The following is a 23760-nucleotide window of genomic DNA, read 5'->3' as shown; positions in this document are numbered from 1 at the left end:
CTCGTGGCCTCTGGCGTCGACCATAGCTTCCGCCCGAAAGCTTGAATTCCTACATCACGAACGAACTAACAACTCGTGACCACAGGTGAGACGCATAGCCTCCGCCTGAGTGAGCCTGAATTCCTACATCACGAACGAACTAACAACTCGTGACCACAGGTGAGACGCATAGCCTCCGCCTGAGTGAGCCTCCGCCTGAGTGAGCCCCGAGTCACCACTCACTTGCGCTTAAATTCGCGCGCCCTGCCGCGCCTACCATAACAAAAGCTCGTTATTGAAGTCAAATTTACTAAACAACTAACTAGAACATCTGGGAAGACTACCCCCCCTCTACCCCAATGTGCAGGCCACACCGCGCGGCTTGTTACGACAGCGCGCCCCAGTAACTGCGGCCCGTGGCTGCGCCAGCGCGCGGCCAAACAAACAAACAAAATTCTGCAAGCCCGCAGCGCGCCGCGCCGGCCCCGTGCCCCAATTACATGGTCACGCCACTTGCGCTGACGAGTGAACAGAGCAGCCAGCCCAGAGTCCCGTCAGTAAAGTCCCTAAATTTGATTTCAACAACCCTGCAAAATTTCAACCCGCGACAATATAAACCAAACCACGTTAACTAATACCAACTTCCAACTTGTAGCAGAACCACGCTGTATGCTACCAACTTATTACGGGCGGCTGTTCTCAAGGTGACATTTAGTCTAAAGAACAAATATAAATTGGCCGTGGAAGCGCCAGGCAGAAAATAGTACTTAACATATTACCCATAGGGACACAGTGTACACATAGTAAAATTTATGATTAACCTCCTTAAAACTTGGGAAGGTTATGTGGATCGTGATCACAGGATAAGAAAATAATAATACGATCTGGTTTGGTTTATATAGGCATTTACTAAATCTTAATTAATGATTTTTTTGCTGTTGTTTTTGTCTTTACAAACGTTGTCCAACTGAAGATGACCCATAGCATTACAGCCGAAACAAAACACCAAGAAAATTGTTGACCTTATATGCTATACTTAATACATTAAATCTGTTAAACAAAAAAAATGGGGAGGCCCCGGGGCGAGATATTAAACATAACAATTGTTATACTCGACTGAATCTTAGGTCATTTGGTATCTCACCTTTACAGGCCATTGAATATTGAGCGCGCAGGCTCTTCATAAAAAGAATTATAAAAATTCACATTTACTCGTTAAATAAATAAATAAACGTGTCCTGAAACTGGTTGTTTAGCATTATAAATTATTTTGTGGTTTTTCCACTCAGGGGAAAAGATGTTGAAAGCTGGAACTCTTGAGAAATTCTCCGATTGCAGGAGGCGATGAATTTCGGTGAACTCATGAACTGCGGATTCGGGAGTTGAATTTGGAGCGGAATTTCTCGTCCTAATTCTTGAGCCCCTTCTGTAACCAGTATTCCCATAAAATTAGGTTGGTTAACAGGCGGCTGATGCTGGGCAAAGTTAAGACCAGGTGAAAAACAAAAGGAAAAGTGTGTGTGGGGCGATTAAACAACTTACCTAAGCTGCGGGGTGAAGTAGATAAGGTCGGTCCCTGGAGATTGTCAGGTGACACGCAACGTGGAAGTTCGCGGTAGCCATGAAGAATAATAATTTAAGACAAAAAAAAACTATTTCTTTAAATAAACTATTTCGGGCAGCTAAAAAAATTAAAAAGTTAGTGCCAAGGCACATGGCCTTTTCGATAACCGAATACATGCTTTAGAGAACGCCGTTCACGACTTTTCAGAAGCGCGTTGTCTCGGGGTGCGAAAAAAAATGCGCCCTTACCGAGTGCTGCCCACCGAATCGTTAAAAATGGCGCCGGTTCGCCTAATTAAATGCCTTGAAGGAATTTTACTCTGAATGAGTCATGACATTTTACTCAAGGTAACATATAATTAGTGATTTTCAACTACTATATCAGCACTTGCTATATTTTTATCAGGTGGAATAAAAAACATATACATCCATTACTCAGTCAAATAATAATAAGCTCTGAGAAATCTGAGAAACACTATCTGGAAGAACAAACTTCCTTCTCCTTGGAGTCTAGCGAAGCCATCCTTCTTTTGTGATCGTTAGTGAACATCCTGCATCCCGCATAAAAGAATAAAATATTATTTACCTGCAAGCGACACGTGGCGTGATCTGTTGATGAAAAGCAGAACTACTTAAAAGTACCTTTGCATGAGATAACTTAACCCTCGCTGACGAAATATTTAAATAAAATTCTATTTAAGTAATGGTTTTAATTTAAATCTCTTAGTTTGAATCTGGCATTAGTCGTAGAAGCTAACACGTACCCTGGTCCGATGTCTGTAGCTGTATCAAAACGTCATCACTGTAGATACTGTAGCAAGGTGTTTACCTTGAGAAAGAATGCCAAACGAAACGAAAAAAGTGAGTGTAATTTGGGTACTTGTCAAAAACCATTTCATTGCAGTCAGTGTCAGAAATCCTTCGGTAGAAGATATTACTTGCATAGACATTGCAAGACCTGTACAACTAAGATGAATAAAGATAACGAAGACTGGGCTACAACATCGCGGAAGAGGAACGAAGGCGAAAAAGATAATGCTAAAAATACTTATCTAGATCATGATAATAATTTAAAATTTAAAACAAATGAAGAAAGTTGCAACCACATTAGAAATGAAAAGATATTTACACCAATATCTAGTCGTCTCCATGAAAATATGAAAGATGGAACACCAGCTAAAGCTTACAAGGCCGAAGACTTTGATGAATCATCTGAAGCTGGCATGACTGAAGATTGTGGTGACACATCTGAGGCTCACATGATCGATGACTGTGCTGACACATCAAAGGCTGACATGATAGTGTACTGTACTGAAGCATTTAAAGCATGAAGATCTTAGACTGTAATGGTGGTCTGAGACCAAAACGATGGAAACGTAACAAAATAAATTATCCTGATCAAGTTTGTGATGCTGACATGATTGAAGACTGTGGTGACACATCTGAAGCTGACATGATGGATGACTGTGCTGACACATCTAAGGCTGACATGATTGAGTACTGTGCTGAAGCACCTAAAGCATGCAAGAGCGAAGACTGTGATGATGGCTTGAGACCAAAACGATGTAAACGACATAATAAAATAATTTATCCTGACCAAACTTGTGATAATCATTGGCTCGATGACGAAAGTGACCTTGTGGTTGGCATTAAAACAAAAGACACCAGATATAATAATATTTATTATAAACATGCAAGGAATATGAACATAGCAGAATAGATTTATTGATTACTAGCTGATCCGCCAGACTTCGTACTGCCTAATTAAATTGCAATAAAGTCCTGTCAAAATGTTTTGTAATGTGATATTTTTTTGTTCCTACATATTTTATAGTCGGGGCAAAAAATTCTCCTGAACAGAACAGTCACCCTGGTGATAGGGTGTTGTGAATAAGAAATATAATTAAATAAAAAATATAAATAAAAAGATAAATAAAAAAATAAGTTATCTCTTTATTGTTAATCATGTGAAACATAATCATTTTTATTTTCATTGTAGTGGATGATTAGATCGGTAATTAGCTTGGTTTGTAGCATTTCGGGTTCTTCAACCTAAATTGATTCGTCTAATAGGAGGCATATCTATATTATAGATTATTTTGTCGCATGCAATAATTAGCGATCATAGGTAAATAAACACTGCACAAAACACTTTATAGGTAAGAATTTGTTTCGTGTATAAGTTGACAAAAGCAAACTCATTAGGGTAGGTAATTTAAAATTCAAAAAAAAATAAAACACTGACATTGACAGTTTGTTGTTGTTTCAACTTTTTTTAAATTTGATATGACTTGGAGTCAAATCCTTCAAGCCGTATTTAAAATAGGGAAATGAAATAATAAAAACTTAAACATATGAAATACTTTTGGTAACGCTGGTTTTGTTTGACTGATGTAATGACTTGAAAACTGATGCATTTTAAAGTAAAAAAAAAAAAGAAATAATATCGCGAAGCCGACCAAATTGAACTATTCGATTTCGGTTTTTTTTTTTATCTGTGCTCCAACGCACACTGTTTTGATAGATATGATTGAACTTTGTACAGAGTTAATAAAGTGAAAATTGACTCTTTGACGGTGGGAACATACCTACATTGTTTAATTGTTTAAACAACAATGAATGCTCGTTTTAATTAGAAAACTTATGTATGGGAAAAAGAAAAGGTCTGGTTTTAGGGTTTTTCCAGCAATTATTCGAATTTTTCTCGCCGTAAAAACCATCTTTGAACCAACGAACATTAAAAAAAAAATTGGCCAAATTGGTCCAGGCGTTGTTGAGTTATGCGCTTAACAAAACATTTTGCGATTCATTTTTATATTATAGATATATCATGGGAAGATCCTAACATATTGGTAGACAGGCTAAGACTATTACATGGTACGCTTTCTGCAGGAAACTATTCGAACATCACAGAAATATCCTTCAAACTCAAAGAACTGAGGGAAGCTGGCTACATACAATAATCGCTTTAATTAAATGTATGTGTATAAACTTGAAGAAAAATTAATAATTTTTTTTAAGATGGTATCTACCATTTTTCGAAATCTGATCTCTAAATAAAACTTATAACTTAAAAGTGTAAAAAAAAAAACATCTCCACTACCAGTCAAAATGTATACTAATAAAGACATGCAAGTAATCATGCCAAGTTCGATAAAAAAAAAAGTAAATGAAATCAGTTGGAGCCAATTGAACACGGAGCTTTGGAAGCATTTGGAGCTGTTGGAGCATTTGGAGCATTTGAAGCGGTTGGAGCATTTGGAACTGTTGGAGAATTTGGAGCATTTGGAGCTGTTGGAGCATTTGGAGCATTTGGAGCTGTTGGGGCATTTGGAGCCTTTTGGAGCATTTGGAACGTTTGGAGCATTTGGAGCCTTTTGGAGAATTTTGAGCCTTTTGGAGCATTTGGAACATTTGGAGCTGTTGGAGTATTTGGAGCATTTGGAGCCTTTTGGAGCTGTTGGAGCATTTGGAGCTGTTGGAGCATTTGGAGCCGATTGATCATTTGGAGCTAAAGACATTTTTATTTTTCTTGAGGATATCAGGTAGAACATAATCAATCAGCTTACTGATGAAGTAACAACGTACGGACCTTTAAATTATAACTTGTGGATGGACTGTTTATATGGTAAAACGTATCCGTTCGAGGACCTAGAGAAGAAGTCCTCCCAAGACATCGGCTGGTACAATTTACAGTTCTGACGATGTGAATCAATCTTTTAAACACGGTATCCAGAAACTCTGTCAAGAAGATGATGACTATGTCAGTAAATGTTCTGGTTGGTCTCTGTCTAGTATAAACCGATTGGAGCTAAGAATTAGTCATTTCGCGCCTATGCAAGGATAAATGATTATAAGATTGCTGGATTTCGCAAGTGATCCTGTAGTAGAATAGAAATTATGTAAAAATATTATGTTCGTAAAAGAACTTGCGGGGATTTATTTCTCGAACCTTACACTTTTCTGGTACTTAAATTAAATTTATTTTTAGTTTCGTCCAGGATCGTACCAAGGACATTAGTTGATATAATTAATCAGTATATTGTTTGCAAATTAATTAAATGTATTTTGAACTTTTTCCTGAATTTCTAGGTTAATTATTACGAATTCCCAATATGGTGGTCTTGATGGCTTATAGGATGATGGTAGTAGAGGATTTAACGTCTCTTTAAGAATTTTGATCATGGTTTATTGAAATTATTATTTTTTTTATAAAATTCAACATTAATACTTCGATCGAGTATCGAACCAAGGACACGAACTGATCGAATCAATCTGTAAAATGTTTTCCAATTTTTTGGTGAATTTTTGAATTTTTTCCCGAATTTCTAGCTACATAATAACCCAATTTCAAGATGGTAACCAATGACAAGACGGCGGGTGTCACAGTAATAATAATAATAATAAATAATTACTGCACTCTAGCGGGTAAGAATTAAACTAACATGACAGCGCACTCTAGCAGACGTTAACAAGATGGTGGCTTCCAGCAGACGAAGACAAGATGGCGGACATGACGTCATACTCGCTGAGATATATACCTCGGTATTAGTGGTGGGAGGTCAGTCTGCCAGTGGCTTCCGTGGCGAAAGGATCGGTCTTTAATTTTTTTTGACCTCGCCGTGTTTGAATGTGGACTCCGAGCTCAATGTCGAAGAAGCATGTTTTTTAAAAAAAATATAGTAAAATTTTATTATTTAAATTTTTTTATAAATTTTAAAACTTTTCCTGATTTTCTAACAAGAAAATTACGAATTTTCAAGATGGCGGCTGTTACGGAAATTGCAACAGTGACGTTATTATCCATGATGACGTCAGAGGCTTATTGGAGGCTGTTGACATGGATGCTTAAGCCTATATATGGACATTATTAGCCTCTGGTATTTTTATGAATTAAAAACCGGATTTTTTTCCTTCGAAACGGGAATTTTTCTCTCGAAAAGGGATTTATTTTATTTTTTGATTTTTTTAGATTTTTTGGCGGAATTTTTTTCCAAAAAAAAATGAACATTTTGGCGAATTTTGTGGAATTTTGGGCAAATTTTGGCTACAATTTGAATAATTTTGGCAAATTTTGAAGATCAATGGTCAATGTCAAAGATCATGGTCACTCTCATTCAAGATGGCCGCCTTGACTTCACAATCCAAGATGGTGGTTCAGCTCCCGGCTCCTCCCCCTGGACCCTGTACCAGGACCGAAATTTACATACTACTCTGAATGTCTCGCTAAAAGTGGTCAGTACACTAACTTTCATGACGGTAGCAGTTATTAGCTACCGAAATGTTAGCAGGGAAGAAACGACATTTATGTACCGTTGATGCCATCACAACAATCCGTGGTCTGGTCTCTACGTACGGTACACACAAAGGAAGCTCAACGTACAGAGAACTGTAACAAAATAAATGAGAAAAACCTTGTAGCTACCTGTTACACGAAAACGTTGGCATATATAGCCTCAAACCTACATACTTCAAAGCTATTAAACAAATTCCTAAGTTAGCATTACCTTTTCCGAAACTAAACTAAAAATCACTAAAATGTTAAAGTACTGTAACTGACACATTACACAGAACTATTCAAAAAATATTCAGTCCTGGTAACCGGTAATTATACAAATGTTTAAGTACAGAGAAGCATTAAGCTGAAAAATATTCAAAGTCCACATAGCTACATTTTCGCACAAAAGTTAAAGTACACAAAATTATTTAAAAGATCATATAGGTAGCTATTTTCAAAAGGATATCTGAATACACAAACTCAAATCTACTCATTTACACGAAATCCATAAATTAAGCCCACAAACTACAACAAATCACGATTCCCTCCCCCCACCACCAAGATACAATAAAGTAGCTTTACATGAAACCAACATAACCTAAAAAGCTAAAAGAAATTTAGCAAACAATATGGCTCATGTGCAGGTGTTCAAAACAATTCGTAAGTTTTGACAGATCTGTGATGTGTGAAATGGTATGGGGTAAAAAATTATGTTACAACCTTGCACCAAGTATGATTAAAATCTATAGCAATGGCCAATTACACCCACTATTAACTTTGGCAATTAGAGATATGGTTGCGATGTACTTCCAGAATCATTACTCATCGTTCAATAACGTCCGAGAGCCTGAGCTAATCACAACAGACTAATTCACGACATCGCGGACCCAAGAGTCACTCAGCACACAGACAGTATCTTCTCACACAGTTATACTTCTAGTTAAACTTCTGCATGGCAATACTTTACATGGTAAACGTTATAGTTATGAAAAAGGAAATAGAAAATTGAAATCATTTAATACTTTTTTAGATTCAGAACGTACACACGCATGAGTGAAATCTGAGCACGGGACTTGAGCGAAAACATTAGTCGCTCACGAAACATTTTGAGTAAGTAAATAACTTAATACCTACAAACGCACATTAAATCCATAAATCATAGTGATAAACTATCAAACCAACCCACAGCACCATCAAATTAATATGCAAGTTACCATATTGCAGCCCCCATCCCCCTTTTGAATTCAATCTAACATAAAAAATAACTAAAATACCACCAAATTAAAAATACAAATGGAGGGTATTTTATCCAAACTAGTATAGCTTCCTACACAAAAATAAACAATTAAATGTGTCACCCTTGCCACCAAATCATTTAGACCATCCGCAAATACATATAATTTCTCTTATGCTGCAATTATTCTGAATATCACAATAATTTTTTGTTTTAACACCAGCCATATAGTCATTGTCCTCATAAATTATCAGCTATGTCAGCACAGCTATCATAATGATCAACTTCTCATACGATTCCTGTAATATTTCGTAATCTTTGGCATAGAAGCTTATTCTTTGTCTTGAAGCATCCTTTTTAAGTATCCATCAGTTTGAAGGCTCTACTAGAAATGGAGTGAAACATAGTCTCATTTTTCATATATATATATATATATATATATATATATGTATATATATATAGTTTTTCATTCTTCCTTAAACCTACAACATCCTTCATTTCAAGTTGTTTGTCGAGATCAGGAGAGTTATGCATATTCATTGCAAGGAATAATATTCATCAGTTAGCATAATGTCATTGTTTGTATTAAAGCTCCATCATTGTAATTTATCTTATAAGTGAGTTTAGCATTACAAGTCTTGCAATGTCTGTTTAAGCTCTTTCTTAGAGCAAAATACCTGTCACACGGATCGCAACTTATCATTTGATGTAGTTGGCTTTGGACTTGATCATTCTTTCTCAAGTTAAAACCACTACCACAATAACTACACCAGTGACGTTTTCATAACATTTATAGCATCGATCCATAATCATATTAGCTTCTACATCAAATGCCAGAAGCAACCTGAAATTTATACGGAAATACTAAACTTAAAAAGAAAATTAAATAAAATATCAGCGAAAGTTAATTCAGAATTTAAATAGTACATGGTAGTAGTTCCGCTTCTCACCAACATATTTTGAAACATGCTGATTTAAAGTATTTAATTATTTATTTCTAAATAAGTAAACTTTATATAAAGTAATAATTAGTCAAGCATAATGAAAGTTTACTCCTTATATGATTACAACTATAGTCAATTCGGCAACAAATGTAATAAATTTTCTCCACCTGGCTACAAATGTAGCCCTTTAGCCTATGTATTCCGATACGTAACCCACTTTGTTCAGAGTATGATGGCTGTATTCATGCTGTTTATAAAGCTACGTTATTATGTAGGATGCATGATGTAAACTTGGTGTTTGCATGAAAAGTAAGGATTCAATAGGTCTCAAGGGGAAAGAAAATCAAATTTGTGTTATCCTCGAAACTCGCTACCATTTCTTATATGTAACAATATAGTGGATTTTGATCAAGTGTCATCGTTATTATCATTTGTTTAAATCAACCGAAATTCTCAGAACATAACCAGTCAAAAGTATAACTAATCTGACTATGGTGGATTATTGAATGAAAATGCTATGTGAGAATCAATTTTATTTCCAAATAAGGTCCTAGAGTAACTAGTTCTAAGAGTGGATAATATTGAGGGAATTTTAATCTCAGAAGTAAAACAAACTCAGATTGACCGAAAAGAAAATAAAAATATGATTTTTATTCTAAAGCTTTAATAACTAAAACAATAACATACAAAATACACAAAGAATAAATTATAAAATTAAAAATAGGGAAATATTTATGAATTTTGTGGATTTTAGTGTTATTTTTGAGCCCAGCTCGCATCGCCGCAGGCAGGCGGCAGGCTGCTCGCCTTCTCTAAGCCAGCTCACACCGCGCAGTCGCGGTGGCTTTCCGCAAAGACCGCAGTGCTGAAGATACTTCACTTCTTCAAATAGGCCTTAGCAAAGTAGCACCAAACTACCATTAATAAACCAGCTCTATCATAATAAAATGAACTACAATTACAGTAGTTATTTAAATAAACAGAAAAACAAAAAAATTAAAATATTTATATCTTATAACAAATTATAAGACCGAAAGAAATAATGAGTCCTATATTACCTCACTATTAAAAAGAAGCAGTTACCTGTTTTTTTATCTTACTATTAAAAATAATGGTAAAGTTATTCTGAAATAAAGTGAAATTGCACAAAAATAAATTTTAACAGAACATTGGAAAGATTACAAAAGAAAAATATTATACTAAATAATTTGAAAGGTTAAATTGTAAATATTAGCGAAACAAAAATGTTACAAAATTAATAAACTTTAATTCCAAAATAATTTCTTTTTTATACAAGTATTTCCCGTATATAGCAGGTTCGACCAGAATACATCGTTTCAACAACCAGTGCGCCCTAGTCACAAATAAATGTATGCGCGGGATTCCTGAGTTTATGTCTAGGTTAAGGCCATTATTACTCCGTAGCGCTTCACATGAGCATTGTCTTTTGAAACACACGCTATGTTGGCAAAAGGCAGCTGGCACGAAGACTTGACTTATAAAACCATCAAGTGAACACAGAGAGAGAAATAGTTGGTACATATGTTGGTGTCAAGTGACATGTGGACGGAAATGCAGAGACTGACGTGACAGCTAGTTGGTAACGTGTGTTCGCAGACCCGCGAGTCAAGGACTGGCTGCTCATGAGCAGTCCCTTCCCCACGCTCGCCGTGTGCCTCATGTACGGCTACTTCTCCAAGGTGCTGGGTCCCAAGCTCATGGAGAACCGCAGGCCCTTCGACCTGAAGAGGGTGCTCGTCGTGTACAACCTGGCGCAGGTTTTGTTCAGCTCCTGGCTCTTCTATGAAGTGAGTACTTGGTCTGTTCAGCACCTAGCTCTTCTATGAGGTGAGTGCTTGGCCATTTAAGGCGCCTGGCTCTTCTACGAGGTCTGTGCTTGGCCTGTTCAGCGCCTGGCTCTTATACGAGGTGAGTACTTGCCCTGTTCAGTGTCTGGCTCATCTACGAGGTGAGTGCTTGGTCTCTTTAGCGCCTTGCTCTTTTACGAGGTAAGTGCTTGGCCTGTTCAGCGCCTGGCTCTTCTACGAAGTGAGTACTTGGTCTGTTTAGCTCCTGGCTCTTCTACGAGGTGAGTGCTTGGCCTGTTCAGCTCCTGGCTCTTCTACGAGGTGAGTGCTTGGCCGGTTCAGCACCTAGCTCTTCTATGAGGTGAGTGCTTGACCTGTTCAGCGCCTGGCTCTTCTATGAAGTGAGTACTTGGTCTGTTTAGCTCCTGGCTCTTCTACGAGGTGAGTGCTTGGCCTGTTCAGCGCCTGGCTCTTCTACGAGGTGAGTACTTGGCCTGTTCAGCTCCTGGCTCTTCTACGAGGTAAGTGCTTGGCCTGTTCAGCACCTAGCTCTTCTATGAAGTGAGTGCTTGGCCTGTTCAGCGCCTGGCTCTTTTATGAGGTAAGTGCTTGGCCAGTTCAGCGCTTGGCTCTTCTACGAGGTGAGTGCTTGGCCTGTTCAGCGCCTGGCTCTTCTACGAGGTGAGTGCTTGGCCTGTTCAGTGCCTGGCTCTTCATGGAGGTGAGTGCTTGGCCTGTTCAGCGCCTGGCTCTTCTATGAAGTGAGTACTTGGTCTGTTTAGCTCCTGGCTCTTCTACGAGGTGAGTGCTTGGCCTGTTCAGCGCCTGGCTCTTCTATGAAGTGAGTACTTGGTCTGTTTAGCTCCTGGCTCTTCTACGAGGTTAGTGCTTGGCCTGTTCAGCGCCTGGCTCTTCTACGAGGTGAGTGCTTTGCCTGTTCAGCGCCTGGCTCTTCTACGAGGTGAGTGCTTGGCCTGTTCAGCGCCTGGCTCTTCTACGAGATGAGTGCTTGGCCTGTTCAGCGCCTGGCTCTTCTATGAAGTGAGTACTTGGTCTGTTTAGCTCCTGGCTCTTCTACGAGGTGAGTGCTTGGCCTGTTCAGCGCCTGGCTCTTCTATGAAGTTAGTTCTTGGTCTGTTTAGCTCCTGGCTCTTCTACGAGGTGAGTGCTTGGTCTGTTCAGCGCCTGGCTCTTCTACGAGGTGAGTACTTGGCCTGTTCAGCTCCTGGCTCTTCTACGAGGTAATTGCTTGGCCTGTTCAGCACCTAGCTCTTCTATGAGGTGAGTGCTTGGCCTGTTCAGCGCCTGGCTCTTTTATGAGGTGAGTGCTTGGCCTGTTCTGCGCCTGGCTCTTCTACGAGGTGAGTTCTTGGCCTGTTAAGCGCCTGGCTTTTCTACGAGGTGAGGGTTTGGCCTGTTAAATGCCTGGCTCTTCTATGAGGTGAGTGCTTGGCCTGTTCAGCGCCTGGCTCTTCTATGAAGTGAGTACTTGGTCTGTTTAGCTCCTGGCTCTTCTACTAGGTGAGTGCTTGATCTGTTCAGCGCCTGGCTCTTCTACGAGGTGAGTGCTTGGTCTCTTTAGCGCCTTGCTCTTTTACGAGATGAGTGCTTGGCCTGTTCAGCGCCTGGCTCTTCTACTAAGTGAGTACTTGGTCTGTTTATCTCCTGGCTCTTCTACGAGGTGAGTGCTTGGCCTGTTCAGCGCGTGGCTCTTCTACGAGGTGAGTGCTTGGCCTGTTCAGCGCATGGCTCTTCTACGAGGTGTGTGCTTGGTCTGTTTAGCTCCTGGCTCTTCTACGAGGTGAGTGCTTGGCCTGTTCAGCGCCTGGCTCTTCTACGAGGTGAGTGCTTGGCCTGTTCAGCGCATGGCTCTTCTACGAGGTGTGTGCTTGGCCTGTTCAGCGCCTGGCTTTCTACGAGATAAGTGCTAGGCCGGTCGCTTAAGTTTACCCAAATTTCGGGACAATTTTGGAAAAGATTAAATAAATAACTTACTTTTGAACTTATTATTTTTTAAACTTTTTTTAAAACCATATCCAGGTTAACCTCAATAACAGAAACCTGAAGGGACTATAACATTGTTACTTTGAAATAATGAGGTTTCTACTACCCATACTATTACAAAATTAATCATATATTTTATATAAGTCCCAAAACAGATTCAAATAATGTTTAAATAATTTTTCTCGTTTATTACATGCATAACACCTCCAAAATTGTGTATAAGCTTTAAGAAAACATGTACACAAATTTATACAGCAAAAAATGTACTTTTCTTGGGAATTGTTAAATACAATTTTAGGAACGCTATACCTGTGGCACAAAAAAAATTATTTTTTTTGTACTGTATTTCTTTTGAAAGGGATATAAGTAGTATACAAATGTATTTCCTGAAACAGGCTTCCAGGCTGTGGTGCTGTGTGTCCTTTCCGCCATCTTGGATTTTGAAGTCACGGCGGCCATCTTGGTTGACCTTGACCTTGACCTTTGACCTTGACCTTGGATTTTATCCTCAAAACTTGCCAAATTTGGGCAAAAATTACCCAAAATTCCTCAAAAATCGCCAAAATTCTCATTTCTGTGAAAAAAAATTCCACCAAAAATTCTCAAAAAATTCCACAAATTAAAAATTTCTCTTTTCGAGGGAAAAATTTCCCGTTTCGAGGGAAAAATTCCCGTTTTTAATCCTTAAAAATCCCAGCGACTAGAAATTCCTAAAAGCGGCTTAAAACTCCTAAGAGCTAGCCGCTCTAAGCCGTCGAGGTCATGACTTTGAAAACTAGAATTATGACCGCCATTTTGAAAGATGACGTCACCGTTGCAGTTTCCGTTACGCCCGCCATCTTGAAAATCCGCAATTTTTATGTTAGAAAATCGGGAAAAAAATTAAAAATCATTAAAAAAATTATTTGATCGAATTAAAAAAAAAATATTAAAAACCACTGTTGCAGTTATCTTTACGGTCGCCATCTTGGATTATATAAATGTTGCATATTTCGTTACACCCGCCATCTTGGTTGAGTACCATGTCATTCTTACACTTTACGTTACGACCACCATATTGGATCCTATTAATGTTGCAATTATCGTTATGGTCGACATCTTTAAATTTAGTCACCATCTTGAAATTTAGACGCCATCTTGGAAATCCGTAATTTTTATGTTAGAAAATCGGGAAAAATTCCAAAATTTATCAAAAAATTAATGTAATTGAATTCTGTTTGATTAAATCGATGTACGTCCTTGGTTCGACACCGGTGAGGGCAAAAAATAAAAAAAAATCAGATCCTTCTTCTACAGAAGCCACCTACAGACTGACCTACCACCACCAATAACTAGGTATTTACCATCAGCTGGTATGACGTCATGTACGCCATCTTGTCTTTATCCGCTGGAGGGATCCATCTTGTTTTCTTCTGCTAGAGTGTGCTGGAGTCATGTTAGTATAATGTTCTGTTCACCATAACTGTGACCTTGACCTTGGCCTTTGACCTTGACCTTGAACTTTGACCTTGACCTTCAAAATTGACCTTGAACTTTGACCTTGACCTTGAAATTTGACCTTGACCTTGATGTCCATCACGGATCCGTCATTTTATGTTCAGTACATGTTACCAGGAGCTACCACATGCTAGTGGTCATTGCCACCATCATGTTTTCGTCTGCTGGAGGAATCCATATTGTGTATACTCGTCTTACAATCATGATAATTTTTTAATAACATGCTACAGTGCAGTAATCATTTATTATTACTGAGGTGCCCGACATCTTGAAATTCGGCCGACATCTTGAAATCATGTAATTATTTAGTTAGAAATGCGGGAAAAATTCCAATAGTCTCCGAAAAAATCAATTATTAATTTACAAATTGAATCGATGGATCCCTGTCCACGGTTCGATTCTTGACCAGAGACAGTTGTAACTAATTATTAAATAAATGTTAGGATCTGTTTTCCATTACCTTTCGCGGAGTTAATTAATCATTCACTCTACGAAAAAAAAAAAAAAAAACTCAAGTCAATATACCGGACCAACGAATTAAATCAGTGCCGATTAGCCTATTATGAAAGTCTAATTTTTCAATAATCTGAATAACATATAAACCGTTCATGTACAAAGCCACACATATAGATCAATTGTCTTCAGTCCATGAGAACGAGTCATGTCATTATCAGACGTATAGGCTAGTCATTTCAGGACCACATGACCTTCGTAATCCATCGTGACATTTTTATACATTCTAAAGGACCAAGTGACCTTAAAAAATATTTTAGTAACACCAAGAGGTGATAAACTAGTATATATTCAATCACTACATTTTGTACTACGCGCAATCAACAAAAAAGGAAGCACCAACACCGAAAAGACAGCACCACCAACGAAAAGGAAGCACATTTGGAAGCTCCAACAAAGAAAAGGCAGCACCGCCAACGAAAAGGAAGCACATTTGGAAGCACCGACAAAGAAAAGACAGCACCGACAACGAAAAGGAAGCACATTTGGAAGCACTGACAACGAAAAGGCAGCACCGACAACGAAAAGGAAGCACATTTGGAAGCACTGACAACGAAAAGGTAGCACCGTCAACGAAAAGGAAGCACATTTGGAAGCACTGACAACGAAAAGGCAGCACCGACAACGAAAAGGAAGCACATTTGGAAGCACCAACAAAGAAAAGGCAGCACCGCCAACGAAAAGGAAGCACATTTGGAAGCACCGACAAAGAAAAGACAGCACCGACAACGAAAAGGAAGCACATTTGGAAGCACCGTCAACGAAAAGGCAGCACCGACAACGAAAAGGAAGCACATTTGGAAGCACTGACAACGAAAAGGCAGCACCGACAACGAAAAGGAAGCACATTTGGAAGCACTGACAACGAAAAGGCAGCACCGTCAACGAAAAGGAAACACATTTGGAAGCACCGACAAAGAAAAGGCAGCACCGCCAACGAAAAGGAAGCACATTTGGAAGCACCGACAAAGAAAAGACAGCACTGACAACGAAAAGGAAGCACATTTGGAAGCACCGTCAACGAAAAGGCAGCACCGACAACGAAAAGGAAGCACATTTGGAAGCACTGACAACGAAAAGGCAGCACCGACAACGAAAAGGAAGCACATTTGGAAGCACTGACAACGAAAAGGCAGCACCGACAACGAAAAGGAAGCACATTTGGAAGCACTGACAACGAAAAGGCAGCACCGACAACGAAAAGGAAGCACATTTGGAAGCACCGACAAAGAAAAGGCAGCATTGCCAACGAAAAGGAAGCACATTTGGAAGCACCGACAAAGAAAAGACAGCACTGACAACGAAAAGGAAGCACATTTGGAAGCACCGTCAACGAAAAGGCAGCACCGACAACGAAAAGGAAGCACATTTGGAAGCACTGACAACGAAAAGGCAGCACCGACAACGAAAAGGAAGCACATTTTGAAGCACTGACAACGAAAAGGCAGCACCGTCAACGATAAGGAAGCACATTTGGAAGCAGCGTCAAAGAAACACCATCCTCAGGGTAACTTTCATTATCGAGACAATGATCATCACAAGCTTGATCCGATTTATTTAATATATCACGTTGTTTCCATCGTTTTGGTCTCAGACCGCCATCACAGTCTTCGATCTTGCCTACTTTAGGTGCTTCAGTACAGTACTCAATCAGATCAGCCTCAGATGTGCCACCACAATCTTCAATCATGCCAGCTTCAGATGATTCATCAAAGTCTTCGACCTTGTAAGCTTCAGGTGGTTCTTCATCTTTCACATTTTCATGGAGACGACTAGATATTGGAGTAAATATATTTTCATTTGTAATGTGGTTACAACTTCCTTCGCTTGTTTTAAATTATAAATTATTATCTTGCTCTAGATCAGTAATTTTAGCATTAGCTTTTTCGCCTTCGTTCCTCTTCCACGATGTTGTAGCCCAGTCTTCGTTATCTTTATTCATCTTAATTGTACAGGTCTTGTAATGTCTATCCAAGTAATATCTTCTACCAAAGGATTTCTGACACTGTCTGCAATGATATGGTTTTTGACAAGGACCCAAATTACACTTGCTTCTCTCATGTCGTTTAACATTCTTTCTCAAGGTAAACACCTTGCTACAGTATCTACAGTGATGTCGTTTTGATACAGCAACTAATCCCGAATCAGGATTCATATTAGTTACTGAGACTAATGCCAGACGCAAACAAAGAGTTTTAAATTAGATATATTACTTAAATAGTATTTTTTAATTATTTCATCAGCGAGAATTAATTTATCTCATTCAAAGGTACTTGTTGCAAGTAGTTCTGCTTTTCAACAACAGATGTCGCCACATGTTACTTGCAGTTAAATAATATTTAGTTCTTTTATGCGGGATGCGGAATGCTCACTAACGATCGCAAAAGAAGGATGGCTTCGCTAGACACCAAGGAGAAGGAATTTCGTCTTGTACGTTAAAGCTTCACAGAAGTCTCATGATATATTATTTGACCGAGTAATGTTTTTTTTTGTTTCCACCTGATAAAATCCTTCATGCACAGATGAACTTCTCATCTGTAACCAGAAGCACTCGGAGAATACCATCAGATGTCTAGTAAGGAATAATCAGAAGCACTAAGAGAAAACCATAAAAAGTATTGACAAGAATAATCGGGAGCACACGGAGAAAACCACCACAAATTTTCTTTGATATCATAAAATAACAAAAAAAAAATTAATAAAAAATTAAAAAAAAAAAAAAATACAAAATTAAATACAAAAAATACATAATATTCTGGCTTGTACTAGAACTATATCTTTGCTCAACAATGAGAAGTTCACAAGCTAGCAGAATCTGTTTATGTATTTTTTGTATTTAATTTTGTATTTTTTTTTTTAATTTTTTATTAATTTTTTTTTTTGTTATTTTATGATATCAAAGAAAATTTGTGGTGGTTTTCTCCGTGTGCTCCCGATTATTCTTGTCAATACTTTTTATGGTTTTCTCTTAGTGCTTCTGATTATTCCTTACTAGACATCTGATGGTATTCTCCGAGTGCTTCTGGTTACAGATGAGAAGTTCATCTGTGCATGAAGGATTTTATCAGGTGGAAACAAAAAAAAACATTACTCGGTCAAATAATATATCATGAGACTTCTGTGAAGCTTTAACGTACAAGACGAAATTCCTTCTCCTTGGTGTCTAGTGAAGCCATCCTTCTTTTGCGATCGTTAGTAAGCATCCCGCATCCCGCATAAAAGAACTAAATATTATTTAACTGCAAGTAACATGTGGCGACATCTGTTGTTGAAAAGCAGAACTACTTGTAACAAGTACCTTTGAATGAGATAAATTAATTCTCGCTGATGAAATAATTAAAAAATTCTATTTAAGTAATATATCTAATTTAAAACTCTTTGTTTGCGTCTGGCATTAGTCTCAGTAACTAATATGAATCCTGATTCGGGATTAGTTGCTGTATCAAAACGACATCACTGTAGATACTGTAGCAAGGTGTTTACCTTGAGAAAGAATGTTAAACGACATGAGAGAAGCAAGTGTAATTTGGGTCCTTGTCAAAAACCATATCATTGCAGACAGTGTCAGAAATCCTTTGGTAGAAGATATTACTTGGATAGACATTACAAGACCTGTACAATTAAGATGAATAAAGATAACGAAGACTGGGCTACAACATCGTGGAAGAGGAACGAAGGCGAAAAAGCTAATGCTAAAATTACTGATCTAGAGCAAGATAATAATTTATAATTTAAAACAAGCGAAGGAAGTTGTAACCACATTAGAAATGAAAATATATTTACTCCAATATCTAGTCGTCTCCATGAAAATGTGAAAGATGAAGAACCACCTGAAGCTTACAAGGTCGAAGACTTTGATGAATCATCTGAAGCTGGCATGATTGAAGATTGTGGTGGCACATCTGAGGCTGACCTGATTGAGTACTGTACTGAAGCACCTAAAGTAGGCAAGATCGAAGACTGTGATGGCGGTCTGAGACCAAAACGATGGAAACAACGTGATATATTAAATAAATCGGATCAAGCTTGTGATGATCATTGTCTCGATAATGAAAGTTAACCTGAGGATGGTGTTTCTTTGACGCTGATTCCAAATGTGCTTCCTTTTCGTTGACGGTGCTGCCTTTTCGTTGTCAGTGCTTCAAAATGTGCTTCCTTTTCGTTGTCGGTGCTGCCTTTTCGTTGTCAGTGCTTCCAAATGTGCTTCCTTTTCGTTGTCAGTGCTGCCTTTTCTTTGTCGATGCTTCCAAATGTGCTTCCTTTTCGTTGGCGGTGCTGCCTTTTTCTTTGTCGGTGCTTCCAAATGTGCTTCCTTTTCGTTGTCGGTGCTGCCTTTTCGTTGTCAGTGCTTCCAAATGTGCTTCCTTTTCGTTGTCGGTGCTGCCTTTTCGTTGTCAGTGCTTCCAAATGTGCTTCCTTTTCGTTGTCGGTGCTGCCTTTTCGTTGTCAGTGCTTCCAAATGTGCTTCCTTTTCGTTGTCGGTGCTGCCTTTTCGTTGACGGTGCTTCCAAATGTGCTTCCTTTTCGTTGTCAGTGCTGTCTTTTCTTTGTCGGTGCTTCCAAATGTGCTTCCTTTTCGTTGGCGATGCTGCCTTTTCTTTGTCGGTGCTTCCAAATGTGCTTCCTTTTCGTTGTCGGTGCTGCCTTTTCGTTGTCAGTGCTTCCAAATGTGCTTCCTTTTCGTTGTCGGTGCTGCCTTTTCGTTGTCAGTGCTTCCAAATGTGCTTCCTTTTCGTTGTCGGTGCTGCCTTTTCGTTGTCAGTGCTTCCAAATGTGCTTCCTTTTCGTTGTCGGTGCTGCCTTTTCGTTGACGGTGCTTCCAAATGTGCTTCCTTTTCGTTGTCAGTGCTGTCTTTTCTTTGTCGGTGCTTCCAAATGTGCTTCCTTTTCGTTGGCGGTGCTGCCTTTTCTTTGTCGGTGCTTCCAAATGTGTTTCCTTTTCGTTGACGGTGCTGCCTTTTCGTTGTCAGTGCTTCCAAATGTGCTTCCTTTTCGTTGTCGGTGCTGCCTTTTCGTTGTCAGTGCTTCCAAATGTGCTTCCTTTTCGTTGTCGGTGCTGCCTTTTCGTTGACGGTGCTTCCAAATGTGCTTCCTTTTCGTTGTCGGTGCTGTCTTTTCTTTGTCGGTGCTTCCAAATGTGCTTCCTTTTCGTTGGCGGTGCTGCCTTTTCTTTGTTGGTGCTTCCAAATGTGCTTCCTTTTCGTTGTCGGTGCTGCCTTTTCGTTGTCAGTGCTTCCAAATGTGCTTCCTTTTCGTTGACGGTGCTACCTTTTCGTTGTCAGTGCTTCCAAATGTGCTTCCTTTTCGTTGTCGGTGCTGCCTTTTCGTTGTCAGTGCTTCCAAATGTGCTTCCTTTTCGTTGTCGGTGCTGTCTTTTCTTTGTCGGTGCTTCCAAATGTGCTTCCTTTTCGTTGGCGGTGCTGCCTTTTCTTTGTTGGAGCTTCCAAATGTGCTTCCTTTTCGTTGGTGGTGCTGTCTTTTCGGTGTTGGTGCTTCCTTTTTTGTTGATTGCGCGTAGTACAAAATGTAGTGATTGAATATATACTAGTTTATCACCTCTTGGTGTTACTAAAATATTTTTTAAGGTCACTTGGTCCTTTAGAATGTATAAAAATGTCACGATGGATTACGAAGGTCATGTGGTCCTGAAATGACTAGCCTATACGTCTGATAATGACATGACTCGTTCTCATGGACTGAAGACAATTGATCTATATGTGTGGCTTTGTACATGAACGGTTTGTATGTTATTCAGATTATTGAAAAATTAGACTTTCATAATAGGCTAATCGGCACTGATTTAATTCGTTGGTCCGGTATATTGACTTGAGTTTTTTTTTTTTTTTTTTTCGTAGAGTGAATGATTAATTAACTCCGCGAAAGGTAATGGAAAACAGATCCTAACATTTATTTAATAATTAGTTACAACTGTCTCTGGTCAAGAATCGAACCGTGGACAGGGATCCATCGATTCAATTTGTAAATTAATAATTGATTTTTTCGGAGACTATTGGAATTTTTCCCGCATTTCTAACTAAATAATTACATGATTTCAAGATGTCGGCCGAATTTCAAGATGTCGGGCACCTCAGTAATAATAAATGATTACTGCACTGTAGCATGTTATTAAAAAATTATAATGATTGTAAGACGAGTACACACAATATGGATTCCTCCAGCAGACGAAAACATGATGGTGGCAATGACCACTAGCATGTGGTAGCTCCTGGTAACATGTACTGAACATAAAATGACGGATCCGTGATGGACATCAAGGTCAAGGTCAAATTTCAAGGTCAAGGTCAAAGTTCAAGGTCAATTTTCAAGGTCAAGGTCAAAGTTCAAGGTCAAGGTCAAAGGCCAAGGTCAAGGTCACAGTTATGGTGAACAGAACATTATACTAACATGACTCCAGCACACTCTAGCAGAAGAAAACAAGATGGATCTCTCCAGCGGATAAAGACAAGATGGCGTACATGACGTCATACCAGCTGATGGTAAATACCTAGTTATTGGTGGTGGTAGGTCAGTCTGTAGGTGGCTTCTGTAGAAGAAGGATCTGATTTTTTTTTATTTTTTGCCCTCACCGGTGTCGAACCAAGGACGTACATCGATTTAATCAAACAGAATTCAATTACATTAATTTTTTGATAAATTTTGGAATTTTTCCCGATTTTCTAACATAAAAATTACGGATTTCCAAGATGGCGTCTAAATTTTAAGATGGTGACTAAATTTAAAGATGTCGACCATAACGATAATTGCAACATTAATAGGATCCAATATGGTGGTCGTAACGTAAAGTGTAAGAATGACATGGTACTCAACCAAGATGGCGGGTGTAACGAAATATGCAACATTTATATAATCCAAGATGGCGACCGTAAAGATAACTGCAACAGTGGTTTTTAATATTTTTTTTTAATTCGATCAAATAATTTTTTTAATGATTTTTAATTTTTTTCCCGATTTTCTAACATAAAAATTGCGGATTTTCAAGATGGCGGGCGTAACGGAAACTGCAACGGTGACGTCATCTTTCAAAATGGCGGTCATAATCCTAGTTTTCAAAGTCATGACCTCGACGGCTTAGAGCGGCTAGCTCTTAGGAGTTTTAAGCCGCTTTTAGGAATTTCTAGTCGCTGGGATTTTTAAGGATTAAAAACGGGAATTTTTCCTTCGAAACGGGAAATTTTTCCCTCGAAAAGAGAAATTTTTAATTTGTGGAATTTTTTGAGAATTTTTGGTGGAATTTTTTTTCACAGAAATGGGAATTTTGGCGATTTTTGAGGAATTTTGGGTAATTTTTGCCCAAATTTGGCAAGTTTTGAGGATAAAATCCAAGGTCAAGGTCAAAGGTCAAGGTCAAGGTATACCAAGATGGCCGCCGTGACGTCAAAATCCAAGATGGCGGAAAGGACACACAGCACCACAGCCTGGAAGCCTGTTTCAGGAAATACATTTGTATACTACTGATATAATACAGAATAATAAAGCAAAGATTTAATTCTATTTACAAAAATACATTTAGGAAGTATATGTAACTCCTAAGCTTTTTCCCTCATGTTACACTGAACCAAAGCAATATTAATAATATTTTATTTATAACTTCACATTGTTTCTTTCTTTTTTGGGGATATATGTACTAACCATTCTTTACTACATGTAATTTTTCACCCTTGGATCAAAAATATCTTTGCATTACATATAATAAACATACTTTTGTATCAAACAAATTACTTAACACTATATAACTGCTATGTAAGATCTAGGGACTGTCAACACATTTTGCATTAATGAGAGTTTTGTACTTACAGTGTTTTTATTAATGAGGTTTAAATTTTTCTGTACACATTTATAACTGTAATTATCGGGGAAACAGTACATAACTTGGTAAACACACCCACTATGTCCGGAACACAATTATCTTTGTCACCTTTTACATTAACTGCCATATATCAACATTAGGCGCATCTTCCCGACTATGGTTTCTTTACATAATTTTCAATTTGATTGAATTTGAATTCTTATTTTACCAACCGTATTTATAATATCACTTTAGTCCTTTTATTATTTTATTTCTATTAATTATTTTTTTTATCACGCCAACTAGTTACAACTTCTAACACGCGTACGTAAGTAGAGTCATCCAATTTTTAAAATTCAAATTTACTATGTGTGAAGTTTCATTGTTACAAATATAGTTGAAATAAGTTTTAAACAAGAAGATTATTTCAATGTTACCAATGTTCAATGTTATCATCATGCGAGTATTGAAATGTGACGGACGGGCTCGGTGTGGGCGACTAGCAGTTCTCGCGCGGGTCGGCAGGTGGCACGGCTGTAGCGCCCCGGCGGTGACGCAACAGGTCGTGGCGACACGCGACGGGCCTATCAGAGCGGCCGCGGGGCGGGCGAACACGGCGCAGCGGGAAGCCACGACACGACAGAAGATAACCTCAGCTGCACGGCTCAGGGAACCCGGACTGCCGCGAAGAGCTGGCCCGGCGTTGCCTTAGGACTTCCGAGAACTGAGGATGCCGAAGATAGTAATGACTGGCAGATTTGCGAATCTTTTCCGCGCGTGTGTGTGTGTTTGTTCTGTATTTTTTTTGTCTTGTCAGTCATTTTTGGTCATCCACGAGCAAACCATCCCCACTTTATGGACTTGTTATTTGACGAGTATTCATTTTATTCCCAGTTTAGATGACGTGGACTACTTGGAGCCAGTTCCAAGCGACGCGAGTTGACACCAACTGCGCTGCTGGGTGCTCCATGTCGTGGCTTCGAGTCCAGTCTATCTGTGTCTCGTGGGGAGCGATTACACTGCAAGCCCTTTAAATCTCATGACGTAACTCGATGTTCTAAACAACATTTTTTTGAATTTTTGCTGCGTTTATTAATTTGCGATGAAGCTGGGTCCTTGACCCGAACTACTCT

The 23760-nt window shown here is 38.7% G+C and overlaps 1 protein-coding gene across 2 annotated transcripts in view; it reads left to right on the top strand.

Moving 5' to 3' along the window:
• LOC134527876 (very long chain fatty acid elongase 7-like) overlaps positions 1-23760 on the top strand; it is a 144804-nt gene that overhangs the window by 71899 nt on the left and 49145 nt on the right. For both annotated transcript variants that reach the window (XM_063360862.1, XM_063360861.1), the window contains one exon: positions 10616-10806. In XM_063360862.1, coding sequence (XP_063216932.1) covers positions 10642-10806 — 165 coding nt within the window. In that variant the 5' untranslated portion in view covers positions 10616-10641. The remainder of the gene's footprint in view (positions 1-10615; positions 10807-23760) is intronic.

This window comes from Bacillus rossius, chromosome 1 (assembly GCF_032445375.1).
Source record: "Bacillus rossius redtenbacheri isolate Brsri chromosome 1, Brsri_v3, whole genome shotgun sequence".
Classification (NCBI taxonomy): Eukaryota; Metazoa; Arthropoda; class Insecta; order Phasmatodea; family Bacillidae; genus Bacillus; species Bacillus rossius.
The sequence above is the reverse complement of the archived record's forward strand: the minus strand, read 5'-3'. Positions and strand labels throughout refer to the sequence as shown.